General features: G+C 47.5%; 1 protein-coding gene across 2 annotated transcripts in view; it reads left to right on the top strand.

Annotated features, from left to right (window-relative positions):
- Positions 1-26,143, top strand: part of SLC7A5 (solute carrier family 7 member 5) — a 33,620-nt gene extending 7,477 nt beyond the window's left edge. For both annotated transcript variants that reach the window (XM_040409733.1, XM_040409732.1), the window contains exons 3-12: positions 3,010-3,135; positions 15,807-15,912; positions 16,027-16,071; positions 16,226-16,349; positions 16,659-16,762; positions 18,354-18,450; positions 19,230-19,379; positions 22,823-23,000; positions 23,722-24,513; positions 25,245-26,143. In XM_040409733.1, the coding sequence (XP_040265667.1) occupies positions 3,010-3,135; positions 15,807-15,912; positions 16,027-16,071; positions 16,226-16,349; positions 16,659-16,762; positions 18,354-18,450; positions 19,230-19,379; positions 22,823-23,000; positions 23,722-23,777 (986 nt within the window). In that variant the 3' untranslated portion in view covers positions 23,778-24,513; positions 25,245-26,143. The remainder of the gene's footprint in view (positions 1-3,009; positions 3,136-15,806; positions 15,913-16,026; positions 16,072-16,225; positions 16,350-16,658; positions 16,763-18,353; positions 18,451-19,229; positions 19,380-22,822; positions 23,001-23,721; positions 24,514-25,244) is intronic.
- Positions 26,144-27,431: the final 1,288 nt, after the last annotated feature.

The raw sequence follows: 27,431 nt of genomic DNA, 5'->3' as shown, positions 1-27,431 counted from the left end.
GTCCGGAGCGGGGACAGGGCCTCTGAGCTGCTCTTTCCATTCACTTATTGGGGAGGGACCTTGCAGATTTGTCTCTTTTCTTCCTGGTGTCAAGGTCTCGTACACGCCGCGTCTTCAGGAACGCCGCGGTATTTCCTGGGACCTCCCCTTTCAGCAGAGCATTCTTTCTCATATTTTTTTATTTTTAAATACAAATTCCTTGAGGCGTTTTTGATGAGGCGCCTAGTAGTGGGGGAGGGGATCCGGTGCCTCAGATTATATCCCCTCAAAAATAGTCCTATTATTGTCTGCATTACGGACAAGGACAGGACCGCTCTATGAGGGGCGGCCGTTCTGGCCGCAATCCGTGTTTTGTGGATCCACAATTTGCGGACTGCAAAACGCCCGACGGTCATGTGCATGAGCCCTTACATAGGATACATTGTATTTCTGTCATTTTATTTGTTTTTCTTGCTATAGTTTTTGCCTCCCTGCTTGCTGTCAGTGAATGGAACCATTTGGGCTACATTCTCACAACGATTTTATTTTTTTCCGACTGTCACTCGTAGTAGTCCATGGGGTTAGTCATGTGGCAGGTTTTTTTGGCGGTCAGTGAATACCGGACACATGAAGGGGACCTATACTGACATCTGTTTCTCAGAAAGGCACCAATGAAAAAAGTCAGTTAAAAACAAGAAAGTTTATCAGTTTTTGACGAAAGGTTCATCTGACCGTGAAAAACCGTTCTTTTCATGTTCAGAGGTCCAAAACCCTTCCTGCACTCCTCACAGCTGAGGGTTTGTTGCAGTTGTATTTCTAGAAGCGCTCATGCGCACGAACGTGTGCTGTGCATTGGGGACTGCAATTTGGCCATGAAAAAGAAAGGACACGCTCGGTTTTTCAACCATTTTTGCATTTGTTTTCTGCCTTAACAGTCCTTAAAAAGGATGAATAATCCCACCCGATCTGCGGAGCCCTCGGAATACCTGATGCCCCAGACTTCACATCCGCACCCCGATGCCCACCTCATCCACTCACTGGAGGCACCAGGACCCCATAATCCACATCATGTGATGTCTCCATACTGGGAGCGTCGGGTCCTGATGCCTGCAGCGAGGCGGGAGTGTCCCCGCACATTCAAGTGGATGAGGTGGGTTGTTTTTTTATTTTTATAAAACTCCTGAATAACATAATGTACTCGTTTTTAACAGCCATTGAAGTGAAAGGCGCTGAGCTGTAATACCGCATACCTCCTGCGGACAGGTGTGGCGCTGTTATAATGAGGACCCCCTCTAAGCAGGAGCTACAAGTCGTACTTCACAGAACTGGAGGCTTATTTGCACAAGGAGCAGTGACCTTTCAGGCTTGATAAATCCAGGATGCAGGATCTGAACTGAAGCCAAAGCCCCGGATGGACTCGGGCAAACTGGTTTTATATGAACGACTGGAAACATCCCAGACGCCCCATTCTATTCTCCATATGGTGTACTGTATCTGTGCTGTAAAGGACACCGCCCATTACTGCACTGACCTACTGCCACACAGCTGAACAAGCAGAGCTGCAATATAAAGCATGGAGGAACGGAAGGCTGAACTGTATTTCAGAGCACCTCAGAATAAATGAGACCAGGGAAGCCCAACCTGCGGCCCTCCAGCTGTTGCAAAACTACAATTCCCAGCATGCCTGGACAGCCTACAGCTGTAAGGGCATGCTGGGAGTTGTAGTTTTGCAACAGCTGGAGGGCACAGGTTGTGCATCCCTGAATTAGACGATGCAGCTATGTTAGATAGTAGCTGGAGCACAGTGGCAGTGTAAAGCATGGCGAAGAACAGAATTAGAGCTGCGGGGGGAGTGACTAATGTATCGTTTTTAACCCCTTCCCCATTTGGTATAGGCTTGAATATAATCCACAAAATACTTGGGAATGAGGGATAGGAGTTGGGTAAGGCTACTTTCACACTCACGTTTGGTGCGGATCCGTCAGATAATACAACCGTCTGCATCCGTTCAGAACGGATCCGTTTGTATAATCTGTAACATGGCCAAGACGGATCCAATTTCTATTGTCAGATAAAACGGATCCGTCCCCATTGACTTCCATCCGTTTGGCTCAGTTTTGTTATGGTGTCCACCTCCAGAGCGGAACGGAGACGGATCGGAGGCGAACTGATGCATTCTGAGCGGATCCTTTTCCATTCAGAACGCATTAGAGCAAAACTGATCCGTTTTGGACCGCTGAGACCTGAACGGATCTCTCAAACGGAAAGCCAAAACGCCAGTCTGAAAGTAGCCTAAGCTGGTGCAGCGTGGGCCCGGATGACCGCGGTCTCCCTTCTTCCAGTAGTGAAGGGCAATGGGGACCCCCTCAGGCAGGACAGGATGGAACTCTGCGCTTGGCACCCATTATGTGAGGGTTAAGTGGGTACACATGGTGCTTGACCCGTTCTGAGCTCCCCTGACTAATTGCTGGCAGAACAAAGCCTGGCGGAGAAGACAATGAGACCTTTGTCCTGGTCACATTAAACAGATCGCCCCATGGCATGGCGCGGCGGATGGAGAAAACTGGAGGCCTTGTGCGGGAGCGCCGGAGAGTGCCCTTATTAGCGGGTCCTACAAGAGCCGAGGCTGGGAGGGAGATTTCGGAGCGTCTGATGCCAGGAGCTTGCAGGGGGTGCCGATTAACGGAGTCTCTGGCCGGTACAGATTTAGAAATCTCAGGCTGTGATCCAGAACGATTAACTATTTCACAGCCCATGTTCTCAGGGGCCAAAAGTAAACCAGAAATCAGAATTTCTGGACTATCAGATGCCGAATTCAAAGAGCTTGTCTGCGCCATTCTGGCCGTGACTTTCCGTTACTACACATTGTGTTGTGCCCAGATGCAGGAACACGTCAGTCATCTGTGATACGTTGTTTCCAGCCCTTCACAGAACATGCAGCAAATGATCACCTACTTCCTGAGAACTTTCCGCTAAGTGTTGCACAAGTCACTTGTGGTTCGATGCTGATTCTTGTCTTCTTTATTTCAGTGCTGCTGACTGCAATTAACTGCTACAGCGTTAAAGCCGCCACCAGGGTACAAGATGCATTCGCTGCTGCAAAACTGCTGGCCCTGTGTCTGATAATCATCCTGGGATTCGTGCAGCTGGGCAGAGGTGAGCAGGTTCTCCTTGCAGTTTATCAGTCACTTCCACTAACCCTGTCACCCATCGGTTTATAGGTCAAGGGTTAGTTACCTGCACACGGGTCAATGAGCAGATCTGCACCACTTTCCATGTTTTGATGACTTTTTATGATTTCTGTACTTGCTGCGGTTACACTGCGGTTTTTATGCCTCCGCTACATGTGCAGTGACCCTTAGACTTATTTACTTAACCGGTAAATCTTTTATTTATGTGACTTATTATTGTAATGTTTTATTTTTCTAACCAAATAACCATATTAAAAGAACCAACATAACACATTATCTAATGAGAAGTCCACCCATAAACAACAGGTTCTATGTACCGTAAAAGAGACAACAGACTTAGACACGTGCAAAGAAACCCCCCCCCACCCGCTCCCAGCCTCTCATACTCAGAGCGCATCTTGGAACCGAGTTCGGGAAATGTTGTTTTTTGTTTTTTTTTGTACAGTATAAATCAGTTTCTGAAGTAATTATGCGAGACTTCGCTAAGTGATAACTTCGGCTCATCAGAGCCAATACATTCTAATACTATACGGAGCGCTCACTCCAAACAGTATTTATTCTAATGAAGTTCTAGGCGAATTGACTTTTCATCCGAAGTCAATTCGCTCATCCCTAGTACCTACCACCCAGGCCTCTGGCCCATTCCGCATAAGAGGCCGTCCAATGGCTGCGCCCGCCCTGTTATATACTTCTGTATTAAAGGGACAATGAAGCAGGAAGTGGTCCATGCTCTTCAGCGGACCACCGCAGTCCTCCCAGGGACTCCCCCTGTCCTCAGAGCTCCTACACTTCAGATTGTCCCTCACACTCTGTTTCCCATGGAAGCCGCGCCAAGTCGAGGCCCTAAACCTCAAGGGGATCCAAAATGGGATTCAAAAACCGCAAACCAACCCCCGAGATGCCAACTTTGGTTCTCAAGGATTGCCCGAGGTTTCTGGAAATAGGTTAACAGAACCCTTTGGTCAAGGAGTTTCCTTGCCAGAGTCCTGATCTCCCACATCCCCAGACCCCACCGGTGAATCCCCGGGGCAACATAAGCCGGAAGATGCCCATGCGGTGTACGAAGATCTTTCACTTGCCCTCCTGTCTCCCATTCCTGAAAGGAAGACCGAAATTATCCTCTACAAGAGACTACCCACGGAGGAGCCCTCTCTTTCCAGAGGCTTGCGAGGTTAATCTTAATAAAGGTGTTCACCAGGAACACCACGGGGTTGACCATACCCAACCCTCCTAGCCTCCTCGTACGGTAAGTAACCTCCCTCTTGACAAGGTTCAGTCTACTCCTCTTTTGGAAGAACAGACCGTAGACCCGAGTCCAGAGATGTCCCGGCACTGCCCAGATAGGAGTAAAGGGAGCAGGTAGGTTTAGATCAGGCTTAGTTTCTTTTAGGGTCCAAAACCAACCCTTCCATTGGTGCACCTTCTGTGTGGCAATCGTTAGCCTGCTTTCCCAGTTTTGTTCGGGGTAGTCCCTTTGGCCAAGTTCAATGCTGAGTACATGAGCAGAATCTGGAGGCCCTGAAAGGCTGTCCAGAAAATCTAACTCCAGATCTCCCCCTCCCAGCCAGAGACTCTTATCCTACCTCTGACGTCACCCACTCTGCTTCCCCTTCCAAGGACACAGTGACATCAGCATACCTACGCTACCCCCCTCAGTGCGGCCTCCAGCACTGGCAAGTCCATCTCAAGCTCCACAAACGGTCCACGATCAACCCTCCTAAAAAATGGACATGCCTGGTGAACAGACCCCACCTCAGAAGAGCGGCCAATCCAACCATTCACAAGTGGAAATCTCTCAGTCCCTGCGTATAAAATCTTAGGCCAATCTATAAACCACCCCGGCAGGTCCTATGTCAGAAGAACAGACTAAAGGTACTCATGGTTAACCTGATCAAACGCTTTTGCCTGATCCAGGGACCGCATGCACCCCTTCCAGTGACCTGCCCGGCTCCATGACCTCTCAGACACTGAACACGGCACTAAACGTACTGCGGCCTGGAACAGAGCAATGCTGGGCCCCAGAAAGGAGCCGGGGCACTGATTTCATCAGCTGATTAAACAGCAACTTTGCCAATACTTTTGTCTGTATTGAGTACCACTATGGGACGGCAATTCTCAATACGAGATGGGTCTTACCCTTTGACAGAATGATCAGAGCCGACCTCCTCATTGACTTTGGCAGAGTGCCCGAGGAGAGACACTCACTGAATTCCTCAGTCAAGAGGGGAACTAAAATGCCCTTAAAGGTCTTCTAAAACTCAGATGTTAAGCCATCTGGACCTGGCGATTTCTTGAGGACAAGCCCTTCGATCTCCGGTCTGACTCCTTTACTGATCATCTCTGCCAAAACATTGAGGGGGATCTACTCCTGGTTCAGGGACCGTTTCACTCAGGAAAGCAGACATCACATCCCGATCTAGAGCCCTCTTACTCAAGAGATGAGTAAAACGATCTGACGACCTCCAGGATCTGTGATCTTGTCAGGGATCCTGTACCATCAGTCCTGTAACCACTTTACTACTTGGACACCTTCTAGTTTCTGTAAGCATCGGGCGAGCGGTATTTCCCTTAATCCCCCTGAAAAACCAAAGATGCGTGCGTATCGTACGACACCTCGTGAGCAAAGGTTTCACTCTGGAGATATTCTCGTAGCTACCTCCAGAGAAAACCGGACCGGTGCCCCCTGCACTGTAGGTGCTCACTGAGCTGTTATGGGTGTTTGTTAACCAGCAGAATTAAGACTGCAGCTCTGAAGCAGTGTGGATCTGACCCTGCTCCTTCCTGCATGTAAAGTCCATACAGAATACGGTATGGTCTCTGCAGGAACAGTCGTGATTATGTTGTTTCTGAGCTGTGATTAGTTCTGCTGGAATTATAAATGATTGCACAGTGGTTGGCGAGCACGTGTCTCGTCTTTCCCCGCTGCGTTACAACTTTATATCCCCTCCTTGGCCAGCCGCCATCACAGGAGCTGAACACCTCCACAGGAATTAATATGAGAAGGCCGCTGCTTGCCTCATCAGAAAATCTCACCCTAAGAGGATTACCTCTAAATCCCGCTCATTTTACAAGGCTTTGTACCTAAAGCAACCTGTCTTCTGTCTGCCCGGGCCTGGTGCTCGCTACGCAGACTGAATGTTTATCTAATTAGTCAAAGCCTGGCGTCGTCTCCCCACGAGAGGAGCTTCACCTAATGCATTTGCTACCTGTAACGTTCTGTCATTTATCACATCCACTGTGTTGCTCATCTTGTACTCCATCCGAATTGTGACTGCAGCTTTGGCTGTGACTGTAGTATAAGGCATGTGGTATCTGTTGTCAAAGTGGCTGAAAGTGATCTGTAGGTTCACGTATGACAGTAATAAGATCGTTCCTCCCTATGGGTGGTAGCTGTTTTCAGGGACGCACGGTGAAGGCCTCAGCGCACTCCTCCCTTCTCAGAACTAGGTCACGGAGCTCGCCTCGGGACTCGTAGATTTGACTTGCAAACCTCTTACTGACAGACTTGGAGAAATTTGCATTTTATGTTTGGAGAAAAAGAGGTGACAGAAACGAGTTCTATTAGGTGGAGAGCAGCCAAGGACGCGAAGGCCGTGCGGAGAGGGTTCAGGGAGCGTGCATGCTTGTTAATGAGTAATGGAGCAGCATCGGCTCAGGAGTGACTGTTACAATGGATACAATGTCGGGTCTTTAGCCCAAATTGACACTTGGAGAACAGAAAAAAACCTACTTGATAGGACCTTTCTCTTGGTGCCTTATTAATCAGATTTCCTTGAACTGCTTTAGTATGAGCCAGTGGATCACTAGAAAGTCAGATCGTGGAATATCTGCTGCGAGCGGGCAGCATGCGGAGCTCCTCCAGCTTTTACCGGAGAGCCTCCGGTGGGTGACCAGGGACCAGTGTAGTGTATGGCGAGTATATATCGTGCATCTTTGCAGTATTTCATTGCAGTCCCATTTCTTCCCCCAAGCTGTGGATGTTTGTAGAACTACTTTTCGGTGTGTTCTTACTGAAATGCATGATACATTGCGGGGGACGGCTGGAAGACCGCACATTAGAGGGAAAGATAAGGAACCACAAATGGCAGACGTCTCTGTACTCACCTCAGACTATTACTATGCACAGAAGTAAAATGTCGAGGAAGGTGGGTCTTCCTTTATCCGGTGCACCGTCTGGTTATGTGATAACTGCACCCTCCGTTCCGCTGCACACCCGGAACACCATGATTATGCAGGATCGGGTGTGGACACGGGCGCTGACCTCTTATCTGGTGCCCACATGTTCTATATTAGAGGGAAATAACTTATCCTCCCCCCTCAAAATGTTCAACAGAAAAGTGGAGTGAATGAAGCTAAACGTGCCGGCCGTTCTCCCCACGGCCCCTTTAGAAAGTCACGAGTTATGCCACAAAAAAGGATCTGCAACTGAATTTCCAACTTCCATAAATATCGTGAACCCCCCCCCAGTGTTTATTAACAAAGAGATGGCATATAAAATAATAATCGATATAGAATTAGTAACAAAGATCTTCCTCTGGCTCCAAACATCTTAAAGGGGTTTTCCAGGCTTTTGGAATAAATCTTTTATTGTTTAAGAACAATTATAATCCAGTAACAATGGCTGGTATTCAATATGCTGATCAGATGGTGCAGAACATGAAGCGGGCACATGTCGACGGAAACATGGTAGTAATTGGGCTAAATCGCTGTTGTGTATAGATTCCAGGTCCTGAAAAATTTGTCAGCGTCAAACATAGATGTACATGAACCCAAAGAGATTCAAGATGTCTTGGAAAAGTGCAATGTAGGAAGAGGAGGGTAGATGAACGGGAACCAACAATGCGGCCACTCCTTGACGCCCACCATTTACAGGTCCACGTCCCAACCGTGTCCAGGTTCCCGGGGGTTCTCTATGCTTTTTCCAAGGATGCCACGGCTTAACAAACCGGTCGTGTTTCCTAGCTGTCCAGCCAACCAATTCCTCCATTCTATATATCTGGTTGATCCTATCAAACCATTGCTCAAGAGATGGGGGCTCTGTGCGAAGCCAATCGAGGGGAAGTCGAAGGCGAGCCGCTTGTACTAGGAGAATGGGCAGGTTGGATGCGGATGGTGCCCAGGAGTCATTAGGTAACCACAGGTAGTGTTATGTGTGCAGTGCAAATCTGGTTAACCCTTTCCTCTACCAATCTCCAGTATCCCTGTGTGGCTGAAGAATCCCCAAATACATGCAGGAGAGATCCAGTCTCTTGATGACGTCTCCAGCATCTATCACTGTGGGTTAGACCGGATTGGGATAGCCTTTTGGGATAACTGTATCTTGTTTGAGTGTTCTTGTATGCGCACACATTTAGAAAACCCATGGGACCGAAGGCCAATTGTGACCACCTCCGGCTCCGTAAAGGACCTTTTTTGTAGTTCCTTCTCCCAGCCCCCAATAAACGCAGGTCGTGGCGTCTGAGGGGTAGATAGAAAAGAGTGGTACAGAGAAGAAAGCCATCTAGGTCACATAGAGGGTTTAGGGCATTTTCCAGCCGGGTCCCATTGTTCTGTGCTCAAGGGTATGATCTTCTTGAGAGAGCTATATAAGCAAAACTCCGTGGCACTCTGCCGTCCGGTTCCCACCCCGTCTTTGTAAAATATAGAAACTCCAGCAATTGAGTTGCAAGAAAAAATTTTTTTAAATTGGTTTTGTGGCTGTGTACAGTGACGTTTCAGCCGCACATTGGCCTTCATCAGACTACAGCAAAAAACTAAATAAATAGTGTAATCAAATATTACATACAAATCTTTTTATAATATGCCATGGCAAGTGAAGAGAAATGAAAGGATGAAAAAAGGAAAAACAGGAGAAACCTGGTACGTAATGAATGGGATTCAGGAGGTTCTGTTATCACATCCGCATATCAGTCAATATTCGGACATAAATCCTAGATCCAGGTATTTCGGTTGAGTCCCATAGTAGGGCTACCTCCGCTGGAATCATGTTAAGGGGTATATCATCCAGATGAAAGGAAGTCCATAACGCACATGAGTAATCCGTGAGTATCGGCAGCATTACAGGAGCAAAATCCTAACCAAGCATTATCATTACATTGTAATTCAGTCACTAGCTGGACTTAAAGGTCAATATCTCCATATTAATGGAGCATAGATATATAGAATAAGCAGAACAGGATCCATGAGGAGGCAAAGGAAAAAAGGGGGGATGGGTAAATGTGTATACAGTTTGGCTTTAAGTCATATACAGCATGATGTACAGGGAAGACCTAGTTAAGATCACCAGCCCCCTGGACTTATCTATGAGGGTATATAGCCGGAATCCATCGTTGTTTGTGAAGGGTGGAAGTATTTCCTACCTTGTGCCGCTTGTTTAGATGGATATCCAGGATGCGGGCGTCAGGATTCGCCTGTGTGAGAGGACGCACGCCCTTATTCAAGGGAGCGCGTCCGGTGTCAGGGGGTGTTGCGCATGCGCAGAATACACCGATGCGCGTCAAGCCTCGCTTTGGTTGTGAGTGATATCCGGTGTCGGGATGTTGTGCATGTGTAGAGTACGCTGGTGCGTCTCAAGCCTCACTTTGGTTGTGAGTAATATCCGGTGTCGGGGGATGTTGTGCATGTGCAGAGTACGCTGGTGCGTCTCAAGCCTCGCTTTGGTTGTGAGTAATATCTGGTGTCGGGGGATGTTGTGCATGTGTAGAGTACGCTGGTGCGTCTCAAGCCTCGCTTTGGTTGTGAGTGATATCCGGTGTCGGGGGATGTTGTGCATGTGCAGAGTACGCTGGTGCGTCTCAAGCCTCGCTTTAGTTCTGAGTGATCTGTAGAGCGCACGCGGTCCTAGCGCTTTGAACAGAGCAGGAACCAAGGGACAGAAGGGATGGAGAATGATGGCAACTAGGATGTCTAGATGTTGTAGACAGGGAAGGATAAAAGGAAAGAATAGGACATACGGACATAAGACCTATAACATATGACAAAAAACATATAATGTACCATTATGGAAGAAGGCTACTATGGATGACCCCAGGGTGTGAAGGGCAGTATTATTAATGCATCTAGAAGAAAATGGCACGATAGATAAGATGGTGGTGGAGATTACGCCTACACATGCTAAAACATACACAAATCTAAAGTATAATAGTACACAAACTCCAAAAAGGACCTGTCATATATATATATATATATATATATATATATATATATATATATATATATGGTACCATAAGAGAATCTATGGATACAAAGCGCTGGGTAGTATGAAAGACCATGACAGAAAAAAGGAGAGGATATTTGGATACCGGAAAATGGATAATATTACTTAATTCATTATATTATGTGTAATTGAGGATTTAGATGAGGCTGTGAATTTCATATTCCCTATTTAGTCCCTTTGGGTTCCAGGCTATTAAGAGTGTGAATCCAGTACGCTTCCCTCGTTTTTAACCGTTTTGCTCCATCGCCTCCTCTCCTGCTCGGTGTCACCTCTTCATTGCTCCATCGCCTCCTCTCCTGCTCAGTGTCACCTCTTCATTGCTCCATCGCCTCCTCTCCTGCTCGGTGTCACCTCTTCATTGCTCCATCGCCTCCTCTCCTGCTCGGTGTCACCTCTTCATTGCTCCATCGCCTCCTCTCCTGCTCGGTGTCACCTCTTCATTGCTCCATCGCCTCCTCTCCTGCTCGGTGTCACCTCTTCATTGCTCCATCGCCTCCTCTCCTGCTCGGTGTCACCTCTTCATTGCTCCATCGCCTCCTCTCCTGCTCGGTGTCACCTCTTCATTGCTCCATCGCCTCCTCTCCTGCTCGGTGTCACCTCTTCATTGCTCCATCGCCTCCTCTCCTGCTCGGTGTCACCTCTTCATTGCTCCATCGCCTCCTCTCCTGCTCGGTGTCACCTCTTCATTGCTCCATCGCCTCCTCTCCTGCTCGGTGTCACCTCTTCATTGCTCCATCGCCTCCTCTCCTGCTCGGTGTCACCTCTTCATTGCTCCATCGCCTCCTCTCCTGCTCGGTGTCACCTCTTCATTGCTCCATCGCCTCCTCTCCTGCTCGGTGTCACCTCTTCATTGCTCCATCGCCTCCTCTCCTGCTCGGTGTCACCTCTTCATTGCTCCATCGCCTCCTCTCCTGCTCGGTGTCACCTCTTCAGTCACTTGATGGGTTATGCCCGGCTGGCACTGGGAGCAGGAGGTTTTTCCGTCTGATATTCGATTTGTGTTGGCATACACGATCACGTATCTTTTGAGTTGTCTCTCCTACGTATACCTTACCACAAGGACATTTTAATAGGTATACCACGAAATTGGTTTCACATGTAAAAAAGCCACGAATAGGGAAGCTTTTACCTGACTGGGGATGATAGAATTGGGGTCCTTTTTAATACATTCGAGCACTGAAGGCAGTGTACACAGGGAAATGTTCCTGCATAAAGGTCTGTCTCAGGGTGGTCTTGGAGGGGCCTATGTCGGCCTTCACAATTGGGTCCCGTAGATTCTTAGGACGGCGTGTACAAGACAGTAGAGGATTTTTAAACTCTGCAATGTCTGGATAGGCCTTTTGTAGAATAGGCCAATGGTTCCTAATACTATTGATTATCTTATTGGCACTCAGGTGGAAGGTATGAACAAAGGGTATCCTATTAGTTACTCCTGTCTGTTTGTCTGATTGCTTCATGGAGAAGGTGTTGTGGATAGCCTCGCGCTAGGAATCGCTGTTTCATTTCTGTTATTCTGGTTTGTTGAAGAGGGGCTGTTTTGACTATGCGGCGTATACGTTCAAATTGGGAATGTGGAAGTGACTTTTTAGTGTTTGAGGAATGAAAACTGGAGAAGTGCAACAGATTATTGCGATCTGTTGATTTTCTGTACAGATCCGTAGTAAGGGCACCGGTAGATGGTTTAGTGACCATAGTATCTAGGAAATTGATTGAATCAGAGTGATAGTGAATGGTAAATTGCAGTTCTGGGTAGATGGAATTAAGGAATGTGTGAACTTCTTGAGAGAGCAGGAGAGCTCGTGTATTTCTAGGAAATATCCTGAAGGTAAAACCTGTGAGCAATAACGTGAGACCTTTTCCTCCGAGCCCATATGTGAGAGAATATCTCTGATATTAACCCAGAAGCTAGGGGCCTTAGCCTGTGATGGTAGGACATGATCGTGGTTCTATCCTGTAGGGAGCAGAGATATATACACGCTGGCCATCTGTTGGTCATCTAGTGTAGCCCGTTCTACATCGACACCCAATGGACCGTGTTCTGTCACACACGATGAGATCCACCTCTTCATTGGAGTCGCTTTGTAATACGTCCGTGTATCTGTCAGACCAAAGCCCCCAAGAGAGCGCTGGAGAATAAGAGCAGCGTGAGATCCTGGGTTTCTTCGCCCGCCACAAGAAGGAGGAGAATATTGATCTAACCTCATGGAAGAACTTTTGGTTAAGGAAAATGGGAACCGTCTGAAGCCGATACAAATGCTTGGGCATTACATGAGTGCAGAAGAGATTCTTTCTGCCCATCCATGATACACATGGAGAGTGCGGTCGGCAGGTCTATAGTCTCACTGAGCAGTGGGGTATAATTTGCTCCATACAGATCTGACATATCTCTGGTCAGATATATTCCTAGGTATTTCTGCCACTTGAAGGGCATAATCTTTTTTTCCAGCGTGTTTACTATTCCCGAGCGGGCTGATCTGTTAAGGGATCCTGACTTTGAGTAGTTTAACCTTTTTAAAATTGGAGAGTTTCCCAAACTCCTCGAACAGTCTGATTATGTGTGGGAAAGCTGTGTTCGGATTGGTGATCAGAATGAGGAGCAGATCATCAGCAAATGCCGCATTTTGGTGTGTAACGGCCCCGAATCTGCTTGGAGCATGAACAATGTGGGGGACAAGGGGCATCCTTGTCTGGTCCCATTCGAAATTTCAAAAGGAGTAGAAAGAGTGCCATTAACCCGAATTCTAGCGCTAGGATGTCTGTAAAGGGACATGATTGCTTGTATGAATTGGGTTGGGATTCCAAAATGTAGCAAAGCGAATTGTAAATAGACCCAGTCGACTCGGCGTCGGTGCTAAGTAATACTAGTGACTGCAAAGCTTATGGCATGAAGAAGCCGAACCGAATGATCATTTCCCTCCCTGTTTTTGACAACCCGGGTGGTCCAAGCCCGTAACTAGTGTGCCAAGTCTGCGGGCTGACAATTTTGGCTAAATTTTTACATCAACGTTGATTTAGGGCTATGGGACGATAAGAGGCACATAAATTGGGATCCTTCCCTTCTTTTGGTAAAATGGTTATTGTGGTGTTTAAAGCTTGTTTTGGGAGTGTATCTCCTGCTAGAAGTGCATTGCACCAAGCAGCTAATTTGGGGAGAATGTTCTAGAATAGCCTACTGTTAGGCCGTCAGGGCCCGGGGCCTTGCCCAGTGTCATGGACTTCACTGTCTCCGAAATTTCGTCCTCTGTGATTGGTTGCACTAATGGAACAGGAATTGCTCGAATACCACAGCTTTGGGCGAGTCCCTTGTGGGGTGTGTCCCTTGTGGGGTGTGTCCCCAGGTAAGTTATATAATTGTCAATAAAAGGCCACAAACTCTTGTGCAATATCTTTTTGTTTCCGTAACCCTGTGTCCTGTATCCGGTATCCGTTTGAATGGAATGTATAAACCTGGATTCTGTTTGTTTCGTAATAAGGTGCGACCTCATTTTATTGCCTCTGTCCCCATACGTGTAATATTTGTATTCGGCATATTGATTGTGCTTTGCATATTGAATATTCAGATGGTCTTTGCGTTGCTGACGTAGAGTCAACAGATCAGTATGTGCACCAGCAGGTTTAGATCTTTTCTGAATCATTTCAATGGTGGAGATTTGGGTTAAGAGGGAATTTAGAATTTTTTGGCGTTCTTTCTTGATTTTGGAGCCGAGGCCTTTGAATTCTCCCCCCCCCCTTCCCCTTATGGAAGCCTTGTGAGCCTCCCAAGTAATTGGGACCGGTGTGTCCTCTGGGAGGTTCTCTCTGAAATAATTCTGTAGTCTTTGGGAGAGAGCGGCTACATCTGAGGTCTCGTTCAGTCTCCATACCCTTTCAGGTAAATTCATAAGAGACCGTTGCTGATACTGGTGCATGATCGGACCCTGCTAGACTTGAATGGGTCCGGCCCGCTGCACGGATGTTGCACGGAACAGCCGCACAACGGCCGTGTGCATGAGGCCTAACATGGTAAGGACTTGCGACCTCTTCTGGGCGGTGTTCATCCCCTTTACATTGAATGATGTGAATGTGATGTCAGCCATCATTTAGAGTTCTTCTCAAGAACAATGGGCCTATTGCTCGCTGATTCCGAACCATAGCCAAGCAATATGCGGTAGTATGTGATGGAACTATACAAATTAAAGCTGGAATTTGGTTGCTATGGACAACTGCTTTACTTTTCCTTTGTACAAGGGTTAATAAATGGGCATATAACTGTTTCCCAACCAATGTGACTCCAGCTGTTGCAGAACTACAACTCCCAGCATGCCCGGACAGCCTTTGGCAATTGCGGACAAGAATAGGCAGTTCTATGGGGGTGCCGGCCGGGTGTATTGTGGATCCGCAATACCCTACGGACATGTGAATGGACCCGTAAACGGTTGTTTGTGCTGGCACCTAATTGATCATTTCTGGGCAGCAGATGGTGGAGTTCAAACAGCGATCGGCTGCCCAGAAACCACGAATGTGTAGGAGGACGAACGGTGGCAATAGCGACTGCTCGCCCTCGTACTGTGGAGGAGATCGCTGCATGTAAATGCCTTCTCCCAGACAATTGGCTGCACCTCGGCCCATCTAAAGTCCTCTAGTGTAGGAAAAACCTTTCTCCTGCTCCTTGGTGTATCTGAGAATAATAGCCATTGTGTGACTGAGGACACAGTTATAGAAGTCCATCCACCAAGGGATAGGGGGGGGACGCAGACTTTAGAAAAGAGTGTCTGTATGGGAATGTTTAGTTAGATCTGTGTCTGCAAGACTCTGCTGTGTAGGGTTACATTTGTACAGTATGGCTGTGATTGTATGGCCGTGTTTAGTTGCACACACAATCCACCTTCTATGTAATTATATTGTATAATCCTTGTGTGACCCCGTCCCGGTCTGTTACTTTGGAGTCATGAGGCACAAGTGACCGTCTGGCTGCTGCCGTCAGCTGCTTCAGCTCCGGGACCGTCCGGCTGCAGCCGTTGCTGGATTGTTCGCCTGTCATGTGTTTTACATGTGGATCACTATGCAAATCCCTGTTACCGCCATCCTGTAGCCAGGGGTATAGCGGATATTAATTGGGGGATTTTCTGTTTAATTATAAAGAATCTGCAGGAGCCGCAGTTTTCTTCTTTTCTTCCTCCCAGGGACGGTCTGTGGTTCTGTTAAAGATAAGTGACAACCAATAGGACCATCAGTACAGGTCCCAGAGCAGTTGTCACTTTTTGATCTGGCTCATTATATAGGGATCCTTTAATCAGATTGGTCATTCATGAATTTGGGAAAGCTGGGTGACTGGCCCTGTGAGAGCTATAAGGGAGCCCTTATCATTGTACAACATTGCCCAGTGATACATTGTTACATCTTCCTTATTATTAATACTTCTAATCCGTATCTTTCTCCAGGAGACGTCACCAACCTGAGCCCAGAGCATGCCTTCGATAACACAAGTCGGGATGTTGGCCAATGGGTCCTGGCATTATACAGCGGACTTTTTGCTTATGGAGGATGGTAGGTAGACGGTAACTTACAGCCCATAGCAGCGAATCCCGGATGAGTGCTGCCTGATCCTGTAGCAGTGGCTTCTTGCTGATGATTTCCTTTTCGTTTTTTTTCTTGCTGCAGGAATTATTTGAACTTTGTCACAGAAGAAATGATAGAACCTTACAAGTAAGTGACCGGACGGCTCTCGCAGCTTAGACCAGCGAGTGTCTGTCTCTGCCAGTTTACAGATATGACTTAAAGGGACGATACGTTTTAAATTTACCCTTAAAGGGGCGCAGGGTTGTGACCACCTTTTGTATATAATGACTTGTCTTTACAGGAACCTACCTCGTGCGATCATCATTTCTCTGCCCATCGTCACCTTGGTTTACGTCCTCACCAACCTGGCGTACTTCACGACGCTTACGCCGGAGCAGATGTTGACCTCTGAGGCTGTGGCCGTGGTATGTAACTGTGGGCAAGGAAACCTTTCATCCTGTTCAGGCATTTCTTGGTTAAATCTGTAATTGGGAAAGCTGGGTGAGGTGGAGTGTGGCTGGTCCTCAGACTTGCGCCTCCTTATAACATGATCCACCTCCACATATTACTATATAACTTGGTAGATTTGCCGGTTAGGAGCCTGGAAAAGCTGAGTGACGATTGCAGGAGCTGTCAGGGAGGCCATACTGGTCAGCACCCAGCTTTCCTGACCGCCTGCTATTTGCTCTTGTAACAGTTGCTCTTTGGATACATTGTTTCCTTTATCCCTTCAGGATTTCGGGAACTACCACTTGGGTGTCATGGCCTGGATCATCCCCGTCTTTGTGGGGTTGTCCTGCTTCGGCTCTGTGAACGGCTCTCTGTTTACGTCTTCCAGGTAATGACCCCAGACTGACCACATTGTGTCGAGTGTCTTTACGGCTGATGAGTAGGTTGATGTAACGTGACAAAGGGAGCGAGTAACCGAGCTAATTACCGGGGCTTTGATATAAAAAAAAAAACTTGGGACCGCCACAGCCGGACGGACGTCTTGGGTCGGGTCCACATGCTGGATGCGTTCGACTTGTATGGGGGAAAACCCCCTTTGTTACTGCACGTGGTAATGCTGCAGTCGGCAACACCATTTAAACGCCAATAGTTTTTTGGTTTTTTTCCTCCTCACCTTCCTTAACTTTTCCATTCACTTAACCATAAGAGTTTTTCCTGGACAAGTTAAATTTTTTAACGGCATCATTGAATTTACCATATTGTGTACTGGAGAAAACGGAAGAAAATTGTTTATGGGCTGAAATTGAAAAAAATAAATACAATTTTGCCATAGTGTTTTTTTTGGGCTTTACTTTTATTATGATCACTGTGCACTAAAATTGACATGACGCCCTTATTCTGCGGGTCAGTATGATTGTAGCGCTATCACATTTCAAGTATTTTTTTTATTTGATTTTTTTGTCTTACTACTTCGAAAAAGTCACTGCAATTTTTTTTTGGGGGGGGGGGGGGGGTTGTCGCCCTATTCTGGCAGTCATCCCTTTTTTATATCCCTCTCCAGAGCGCTGTTTTCATTGGTACCATTTTAGGGTATATAACACTTCTTGGCTCCTATTTTAATAGCTCCATGCATTCCCCGTGTAATAACATTTCCGGAGCCTCTAGTCTTATGTCTTTGTGTTGTACCATTCCTTTATTATTTGCACTAGAAGTTATTAATGAATTGCTATTAGCTTTCAGTAAGGGTACAGAGGGGTGTTACCAGTTGTCAGACTGTGCAGGTACACCCCCCCCCCCCCCCCAAACTGGTAACACCCCTCTGTACCCTTACTGAAAGCTAATAGCAATTCATTAATAACTTCTAGTGTAAATAATAAAGGAATGGTACAACATAAAAAGACATAAGACTAGAGGCTCCGGAAATGTTATTACAGGGGGAATGCATGGAGCTATTAAAACAGGTGTCAGGGGCGGTGAGAGGTCCTCTTCAATAGGGACCGCAGCATCTATCTCCGCTCCCAGTCACTGTGGGCAGCGTCATCTGTCACTCCTCACATGTACAGTTATGTCCAGGTACACAAAGGGGTTAACAGTATAGCTGCTTGGAGATGGCTTTGGAATACCGCAAGACAAGGATACTGGTAAGAGGAGGATACTGGCAAGACAAGGATACTGGTTTCCACTCAATTCCAAGCAGCAGCTGCAAAAATCAAATGCAATTATGTGTTTATTGTGCCTACAAAAGGTAGATGAAAGCCTGCGGCTCGCATATGAGGACTGCTGGGCCTCGCGCTGCCGGACCCATTGACCCGCAAGCAGGAAAAATTTGCTTTATTAGGGCACCGTGAACAGTCCGGCGCCTTCACATGATAAATGGTGATGGATTTTCTCACTTTTTGTAAAATAAACTGATGCCTCTTACCCTTAAGATGATAGGTATATATATTTTTTTAAATATTAAATGTTTTTTTCTCCCCCAGGTTGTTCTTTGTGGGGTCCAGAGAAGGACATCTCCCGTCTCTCCTGTCAATGATCCACCCCAGACTGCTGACCCCCATGCCTTCGCTCATCTTCACGGTACGCGCCCGCAGACGCCTGAGGATTCAGCTTCTTATTATTGTCTTTTAATGCCAGACTAACGGCCCACCGCCCTCTCCTATAGGGACTGGGACGTAGAGTGAGACCACCTTAAAGGGGCCCACTGGAGCATTGTAATACAACATTCTGATAGACTCTGTGGGGCTCATTTACTAAAGCATCGCCGCCTTTTCTCATGAGTAAAAAGCCTGTTTCTGTCTTATTTTTTTAAGTCTCCTTCACCCTCTGTTTTTGTGCCTGTTTTGGAGGTGTTTGCGCCTCTTGCGACTATTAGTTTTAAGACTTGTTCAAAAGTTTTCTGACTTTAGCGCCTAATTTCCGTCCTATTTATGTAGTCGCGCCTTATTTTAGTCGTAAAAACAGTGTCCTTTCTATTGAGGGCTGCAGCCGGTCAGAGGCCTCAGAAGTACTGTGGAGGATCTCTGCTTGCTTTCAGTGAATGAAGCAGTTCTTGCCTGGCAGCCTGTACAGATGTCGTCGTTATTTGTTGCGACTAGGCTGCTGTTCATGTAACAAACAAACTCGTCATACGTGATGCATATGAACATGTATGACTTCGCGTGTTACCAGCTTTCCATGGACCCTGAAAGGCACATAACCCTTGTTCTTATATAGCATTACATTCCTTCTCCAAGACACCCCCCCCCCATGCTGTTCTATCTACGTGTCGGTCTGCACTGTCGTGCTGGAATCCTATTCATACGGCACCAGCATATGCTGTGCAATGATCCTCATTCTCTTCCTCCTTCTCTTCGCAGTGCGCCATGACGCTGCTCTACGCCTTCTCCAACGACATCTTTTCGGTTATCAATTTCTTCAGCTTCTTTAACTGGCTGTGCGTGGCGCTGGCGATCGTTGGGATGATGTGGCTGAGATACAAGAAGCCAGAACTGGAGAGACCCATCAAGGTAAGGAGCTGCTGAGCCGCCACCAGTAACCATTGCTGGTACATAGCTGAATGGTGGGGGCCCTTTACGGTCTTTGTGTCCGCGGTAGATTAGCGATCCGTGATTCCAGGAGCTGGGCGCCCAGAACTCCGTGCGCTTACAGGGCCGCACAGCTGTTTATCTCCCATTCTCATAGATTTGCCATTGGGGGCTGTTAGTGACCATAGTGGCAAACGCTGTCGGGGGAGGGGGGGGAGCTGTAACGGAGGCCGCAGTGCATGTCACCCAGCTTTCCCGGACGCCACAGCACAGATGTACCCTAAATGGTAATGCCCCGCTCTCATGAGAACTGTAATGATGGATGTCACCCAGCTTTCCCAGCAGCAGATTGAACTGCAAAGAATGGTGAGGAAGTAGTACATGTGTCTGTACTTGTAGCAGGCAAAGCCCTGGCCCTCCTGTTGTAGTAACCCGAGGCTGTGTGTCTGGTAGTCAGCGACTAATGGGGGGGGCACAGCTTGTAAGGACCTGACGGCGTCTGTGCAATTACATCTATAAAGGATGAAGTGAAGCCAATAAAATCATGTTAAACCTCTGGAATTCATCCTCCTGCTGCAGACCATACTGGTGGCCGGGAGGCAGGTTTTACATCCGCGGCGTCGAACCGCGTGGTGACAGCGCCTGATTGTACCACTTAACGAGATAAGCGGCACAAAGGACGCCGCCCGTCAGAGAGCTAAGAGATCACAGAGCCTTCTACCCGTGGGCTCTGCTTCAGAAAGAAGTCACCAGATTAAACTCTCCCCTGCGTCACAAAGAAGCAAGGATTAGGTGAAAACTACAACTCCCACCATGCACTCGTGTTCACCTGTACTCACACAGAAGTGAATGGAGCATGCTGGGAGTTGTAGTTCCTAACCCTTGTACTAGGGAATCCCTTAAAAAGGGTTCAACTTTTATTTCCGTGACTGTTTCTTTCCTTTCACCCTTTCAAGATCTCTGCTTGCTTTGGGTAAAATGAAACATTACTTTTTACATTCCTGGCTAAAAATTGCCCAGACCTCATATTTCTGAAGATTTGTTCCACTTGTTTGCAGTGTAGACATTCCTCTGGTATAAACATCCTGGATTGATGCATTTACACGGATCTGCAAAAAAGGATGACATCCGTGTGATGTCTGGGGTTGTTTATTTATTTATTTATTTTTTGCGGATCCATTGTAACTGCCTGTCCCTGTCCACAAAACAGACAAGAATAGGACATGTTCTATTTATTTTAATTTTTTTGCGGAATTGGCTTGCGGACATACGGATACGGAACGCACACGGAGTCATTTCTGGGGGGTTTAAGCGGCACCATTGAAATGACTGGTTCCGCATAATTGGCCACAAAAAAATATGGAATTTACAAAAAATACGTTTGTGTGCATGAGCCCTAACAATCGGGACAGGAGACGTTTGGGCTGCTGATGTTTTTGGCTTCTAGAGGATTGTCTAGACTGGATACAATTGTAACAAACTCTCAGCTGTGAGAAGTATTAGAACACAATAGGTTTCAGCTGCTGGGTGTGAACAAGAATGTTCCCATTTGCTGCCAGCAAGCAGAGATATTAAAAATGGCAGGGAGTTAAACATAAATGTCAGTGTCAGAAAGTTGCAGAACTTTCCATTCTACGGCCTGTCAGCAGAATGCGGGCTGCCCGTTATAGCGGTCTGTAGTCTATGGCGCAGCATGCGCTGGCAGGGAAGCCGTGTCACATTCATCAGCCGCCCTGATTATTATTTTTTTGGACTACTCCCCTGCGTACTATAAATAGCAGCTCCCTGATCTAGCGGTGTTATAGGGAGTGTGGTTAGCAAGTCCCAAAATAGCACGCCGGGTGATACGGCTATTATACAAGCGGGACATTTAGGGAGTTATTTTGGCTCTTGCCTATTAAAGTTATTAATATGGCTGTAAAGGTCAGAATTCAGGTAGTGTGGCCCCTAAGCTGAAGAGTAAAGTGGCCCCGGAGGCGGCAGACAGGTACAATGCTTTGGTCTGAGCGCACAGGACTCGCTGCGCTCCTTTCATCTCTGCTGGATCCAATTTAAGAGTCCACTTTTCCTGCCGCCCCGTGTGGATGTTATGGATTAGTTCAGACAATCGCCGAGGAGGAGGCGGGAGCGCAGCTCCTGGACAGACTGCAGCTCATTGTTAAAAAGCTTCCTGGAGAAGTTCACCTGCTGAGGAAGGAGACCGTTCACACACAGCATGAGGCCTGGAAACACTGAGCGGGGAGATGGGAATAATACCAGCAGAAGAAGTAATATATATAGGGAGCGCAGCTCTGGAGTAGAATACAGGATAAGTAATGTATGTACATAGTGAGTGCAGCTCAGTAGTATAATACAGGATGTAACTCAGGATCAGTACAGGATAAGTAATGTATGTACACAGTGACTGCACCAGCAGAATAGTGAGTGCAGCTCTGGAGTATAATACAGGATGTAACTCAGGATCAGTACAGGATAAGTAATGTATGTACACAGTGACTGCACCAGCAGAATAGTGAGTGCAGCTCTGGAGTATAATACAGGATGTAACTCAGGATCAGTACAGGATAAGTAATGTATGTACACAGTGACTGCACCAGCAGAATAGTGAGTGCAGCTCTGGAGTATAATACAGGATGTAACTCAGGATCAGTACAGGATAAGTAATGTATGTACACAGTGACTGCACCAGCAGAATAGTGAGTGCAGCTCTGGAGTATAATACAGGATGGAACTCAGGATCAGTACAGGATAAGTAATGTATGTACACAGTGACTGCACCAGCAGAATAGTGAGTGCAGCTCTGGAGTATAATACAGGATGGAACTCAGGATCAGTACAGGATAAGTAATGTATGTACACAGTGACTGCACCAGCAGAATAGTGAGTGCAGCTCTGGAGTATAATACAGGATGTAACTCAGGATCAGTAATGTATGTACACAGTGACTGCACCAGCAGAATAGTGAGTGCAGCTCTGGAGTATAATACAGGATGTAACTCAGGATCAGTACAGGATAAGTAATGTATGTACACAGTGACTGCACCAGCAGAATAGTGAGTGCAGCTCTGGAGTATAATACAGGATGTAACTCAGGATCAGTAATGTATGTACACAGTGACTGCACCAGCAGAATAGTGAGTGCAGCTCTGGAGTATAATACAGGATGTAACTCAGGATCAGTACAGGATAAGTAATGTATGTACACAGTGACTGCACCAGCAGAATAGTGAGTGCAGCTCTGGAGTATAATACAGGATGTAACTCAGGATCAGTACAGGATAAGTAATGTATGTACACAGTGACTGCACCAGCAGAATAGTGAGTGCAGCTCTGGAGTATAATTTTAGCCTGATTTTTGACGTTCCCTGTGCATATTTTTGTAGGTCACATGATCAGACTAATGTGCTCTTTTCTTCCCATTGCAGCTGAATCTCTCACTCCCCACCTTCTTCATCCTCGCCTGTGTCTTCCTCATTGTTGTGTCGTTTTATATGACGCCCATTGAGTGTGCGATCGGTTTTGTCATCATCTTATCGGGGGTCCCTGTTTACTACTTCGGGGTCTGGTGGCAGAATAAGCCTGATTGGGTACAGCGGTCTATATGTAAGTATCCAGTGTAGAACTCTGTGGGGCAGACGTCGTCTTCTCTCGGACTTTACATAGCAGTAATGATCGCGCCATCTTGTCCTCTCAGGCACAGGGAACATGAGTTTTGCAGCTGCCAAAGGACTTTCTAAAATACTTTGACCCACATTCCAGTCTACAGAGAAAAATGTTGGAAAAAATTTGCCCCGAGGCGCATGTTTCTTAATAATAAAAACTGGCGCGTTTGGGACGATCTAAAAAGTGGCCTGAACCTCTGCTTTAGCGTAGATTTGCGTCAATATTGCAGTTTGTTGCTTACATCATAATCTGCAACTTTGTTAGTACAATTTACTCCAAAAACTGTCGGGGATTGCTCTTCAATTTGATCCATTGGGCTTCAGTTCTGTACCTTCTCAAGATCACTGCTTGCTGTCAGCGAATGAGAACACTCTTCACATCCAGAGGCTGAAAATCCCAACCAGGCCTAACGTTTTTCACAACTGAAGTTCTGTTACAGTTGTATAGAAGCAAATCAGCAGCTTGTTGGTGTACCAGTCCCATCGTAGCTGTGTCTGTACAGGTTTCAACCCCTGGATATGAACCTAAAAATCTATTCACTGACATATAACACAAAGTCAAAGACCATTCCCGGGAGAAGACTGGGCTGAATCTGGGTATATGTTTGTGGCAGTCGTCGGCCATCTTCAGACTGATGAATCTGTCTTCTGTGTCCCTACAGATTCCACAACCATCTTGTTGCAGAAGATGATGGAGGTTGTACCTCAGGAATCCTAAACTCCTCCTGTGCCACCGACACAGAATACGGCAGTACTTAAAGGAGCCGATGTTACAAACGTCAGATTATTGCTGGGGACACTATCCAGCTGAGATCCCCCAATACAGACTGATGACCCCCAATAATATATGCAGCAACTTATCCACCATAACCTCCTGACCTTTGACCTAGCCTGTGTCGGGGGTCATCCTTTTTGTAGAGTGGTCGTCTTAATGTTTTTTCTTTTTTATACATAAAACTCTGATGTACAATTTTTAGTTGCCTCGGAAGCAACATGGCCGCGCAGGTCAGAAAAACTGCGGACTTTGAAAACGGGCTTGTACTGGACCAGGCGACTGCAAGCGGGAAATCCAGATTGGTTTCCTGCTTCAGGACCAGATTATTTTTTTAATACTGTTTCCATAAGCCACACTGCCTGGTTGACGCTCGCCACAAGATTGGCGCCGTTCTGCCCGCTTCTGCCTGGATCATCCTCTCCGCTGATACAACGTTTCTTCTTGTTTGCAAAAGTTTCTATTTTTAAGAAAAAGATCTACAAAAAGCACTTAATGTCCAGCGCTGCTGTGAGACTCCCTGTTACTGTATGGACAATATGTCCAAAGGGGCAGAGCCTGACACAGGAAGTTAGAGCACTCGGTGTCATGCCCCGCCCCCAGCACAACCCACTGCATCAGTTTAGTTTGGAGAGTTACTTTAATGATCATAACTTATCTAATACTGGAGCATTTCCATAAAGTACTTTAAAGGGGTTGTCCGCTTTTTACTATCCTCAGGACTGGTCATCAATATCTGATCGGCGGGGTCAGACTGGGACCCCCGCCATTCTGATATGGATGATCTATCCTGCCGATAGGTCATCAATAGTATAAGGCGGACAATTCCTTGGAGGCTCCTTACAGGTAAGGCCAGTGCACCGTCAGCAGGATCAGTCCCATTAAAGCAGGCATACTCCCTGGTAGAGTTGATCCTGCTGATAATGATGCCCGTCTTTCAGCGTTCCTGAGAAAATAAAAACTCCTATTTATGCAAATGAAGGCTTCAGTGCATGGACGGGTGTGTGCAGTCCTGGAAGCTGTGGACGCCAGGCCCCGCCGTGCATGGACCTACCCTTTCGCATAAAGAATGTGTGTGTCCCCTGGAACGTTACAACCTACGGTATTTTCACAAGATGGGTATCACTTTAAAATCTGCATCAACCCTACCAGGGAGTACGTCTGGTTTTACAGAGTTTATCCTGCTGACGGCTACTCTTTAAAGGGCAAATCCACCTTAAATGACCTGAACGCCGTGTCCGACAGCAGAGACCCTCGCCAGTTCCCATCACTTAGGCCGCGGTGCTGTCCGGAGATTTACAAATTATGACGTTCCAGGCTGAGGAAAATTTATGGTGGAATTTCCCATAAAGTGGTAAACTCAGTGGTTATCCTCTGGCCGCACGTACAGCGTCAGCGCCGCCACCTGCGCAGTTCATGTGTAGGATTTTTATGTAACATTTTATGTTTTAGATATTAATTTAACGTGTTTGAGTGAAATCCCCTAAAATATTTTATGTATTAATGTCTATATCTCTCTAGTCTTACACACTATGCAGGTATTGCTATAACGGTCACCTCCACCTCTGAACGCGCTGATCTGCCATCTGTACAGCAAGTTCAGGATGTGTGCAGATCATCCGACTTCATTACATTCCTTTACATCCAGAGCTGCATTCACAGTTCTTCTGGCTTCTTCAAGGCTCAGACCTCCCCTTCCCTGTAAGCATCTTCTGGTTCAGCATCTATATGGCGTGTGCTTCACTGTGGTGCATGAAGGACCTATGACATGGTGCAGCTCTGTGTGTGACTGGAGTAAGAGGTCAGGCTGGAGAAGGGGAAGCTACACGTTATAATACCCCTTTGGTCTGCAGGTGCTTTTGCGCCATGAAAACACTTCCAGATTGCAGTATCCGAAACGCTAAACGGTTATAACTTAAATTCACTGTTTATGCTCTTAAGGGCTCATGCACTGGCCGGGCCTGTGCTGTGGGCTGCAATGCATGGGCAGCCGCATGCGGATCGCGGACTCATTTACTTAAATGAGGTGCGTGATTAGCATTTGGCGGTCCGAATCGCAAAAAAGTAGTGCATGCACTCCATAGTGCTTCCGTAGGGGTTCCGATCTGTGCTTCTGCACCGCATCTCTGGGTTTGCAGACCCATTCAAGTGAATGGGTCCACATCCGTGATGCGGGGTGCACACAGCCGGTGCCCCTTGTATTGCGCGGGGGGAGGGTCAACAAATGTATGCATGAGTTCTCATGACCGTTGTCCCCCCACTTGAATGAGTCCGGAGATGCGGTGCAGAACGAAACCCCCACAGAGTACTTCCTGGGGTTCCGTTCTTCTGCACCGCAAAAAGATAGAACTCTCTCTATCTTTTTGCAGAACGGACAGATCGCGGACCCGTTCAAGTGAATGGGTCCGTGATCTGCATGCGGCTGCCCATGGTCGGTGCACAGCGGGCACAGAGGGGCAACGGTCGTGTGAACGAGCCCCAACACCGAGTAGTGTCCTCGGTAAGATGTTCCGTTTGTGTTGCCGTCGAATGTCAGACGCTTTGTAACTTTTTATTACTTTACTAGGCGTTATTAATTTAACAGATTTACTTACTGTTTGTGTCGAGTTTTATGGTGTTTCTAGATAATTTTTCTATAATAAGTTGTATTCCTCTGAATTTTGATGTGCAGTATACACTGGAGGGAGCAGCAGGTCATCGAGGCCCAGTGAGTTGTTAAAGGAGTTGTTCAGGATTTAAAAGGCCTGTCTGCTTTCATCCAAGGACCACGCCACCCCCGTCCACGGATTGTGTCTGGTATTGAGGTGAATGCAACAGAGCTGCAATACCACACACAACCTGTGGACGGGGGTGGCACTGTTTTGGAGGAAAAAAAGCCTTTAAAAAAAAAATCCAGATTACTTTTTATTTATTTTATTTTTTTAATGCAAAATGGTTCTGTTACAGATATACAAGGGCACCTTAATACTCCATGCAAACATCTATGTGCTAACCAGTCGGGCTGCTGCCCGGGGTATTCTCACAACCTGCCATAAGATTTGTCAACAGTGGTGGCCCGCATGCTGATGGTTTCCAATGAAGGTATAAAGTGTTACACTGATGTGGAAACTCACACCCAGCACTAATGTCAGCCAGAAGTGAAGCTATACTGGGCGGGGCGACGTCCCCCTCTACCCGGGGCAGCGGCGGGGCGACGTCCCCCCTCCACCCGGGGCGACGTCCCCCCTCCACCCGGGGCGACGTCCCCCCTCCACCCGGGGCGACGTCCCCCCTCCACCCGGGGCGACGTTTCCCCTCCACCCGGGGCAGCGGCGGGGCGACGTCCCCCTCCACCCGGGGCGACGTCCCCCCTCCACCCGGGGCGACGTCCCCCCTCCACCCGGGGCGACGTCCCCCCTCCACCCGGGGCAGCGGCGGGGCGACGTCCCCCTCCACCCGGGGCAGCGTCCTCCTCTACCCGGGGCGACGTCCCCCTCTACCCGGGGCAGCGGCGGGGCGACGTCCCCCTCTACCCGGGGCAGCGGCGGGGCGACGTCCCCCTCTACCCGGGGCAGCGGCGGGGCGACGTCCCCCTCTACCCGGGGCAGCGGCGGGGCGACG

The sequence above is a fragment of the Bufo bufo genome, chromosome 10, assembly GCF_905171765.1.
Source record: "Bufo bufo chromosome 10, aBufBuf1.1, whole genome shotgun sequence".
NCBI classification, from domain to species: Eukaryota; Metazoa; Chordata; class Amphibia; order Anura; family Bufonidae; genus Bufo; species Bufo bufo.
This window is presented reverse-complemented; position numbering and strand designations above follow the sequence as displayed.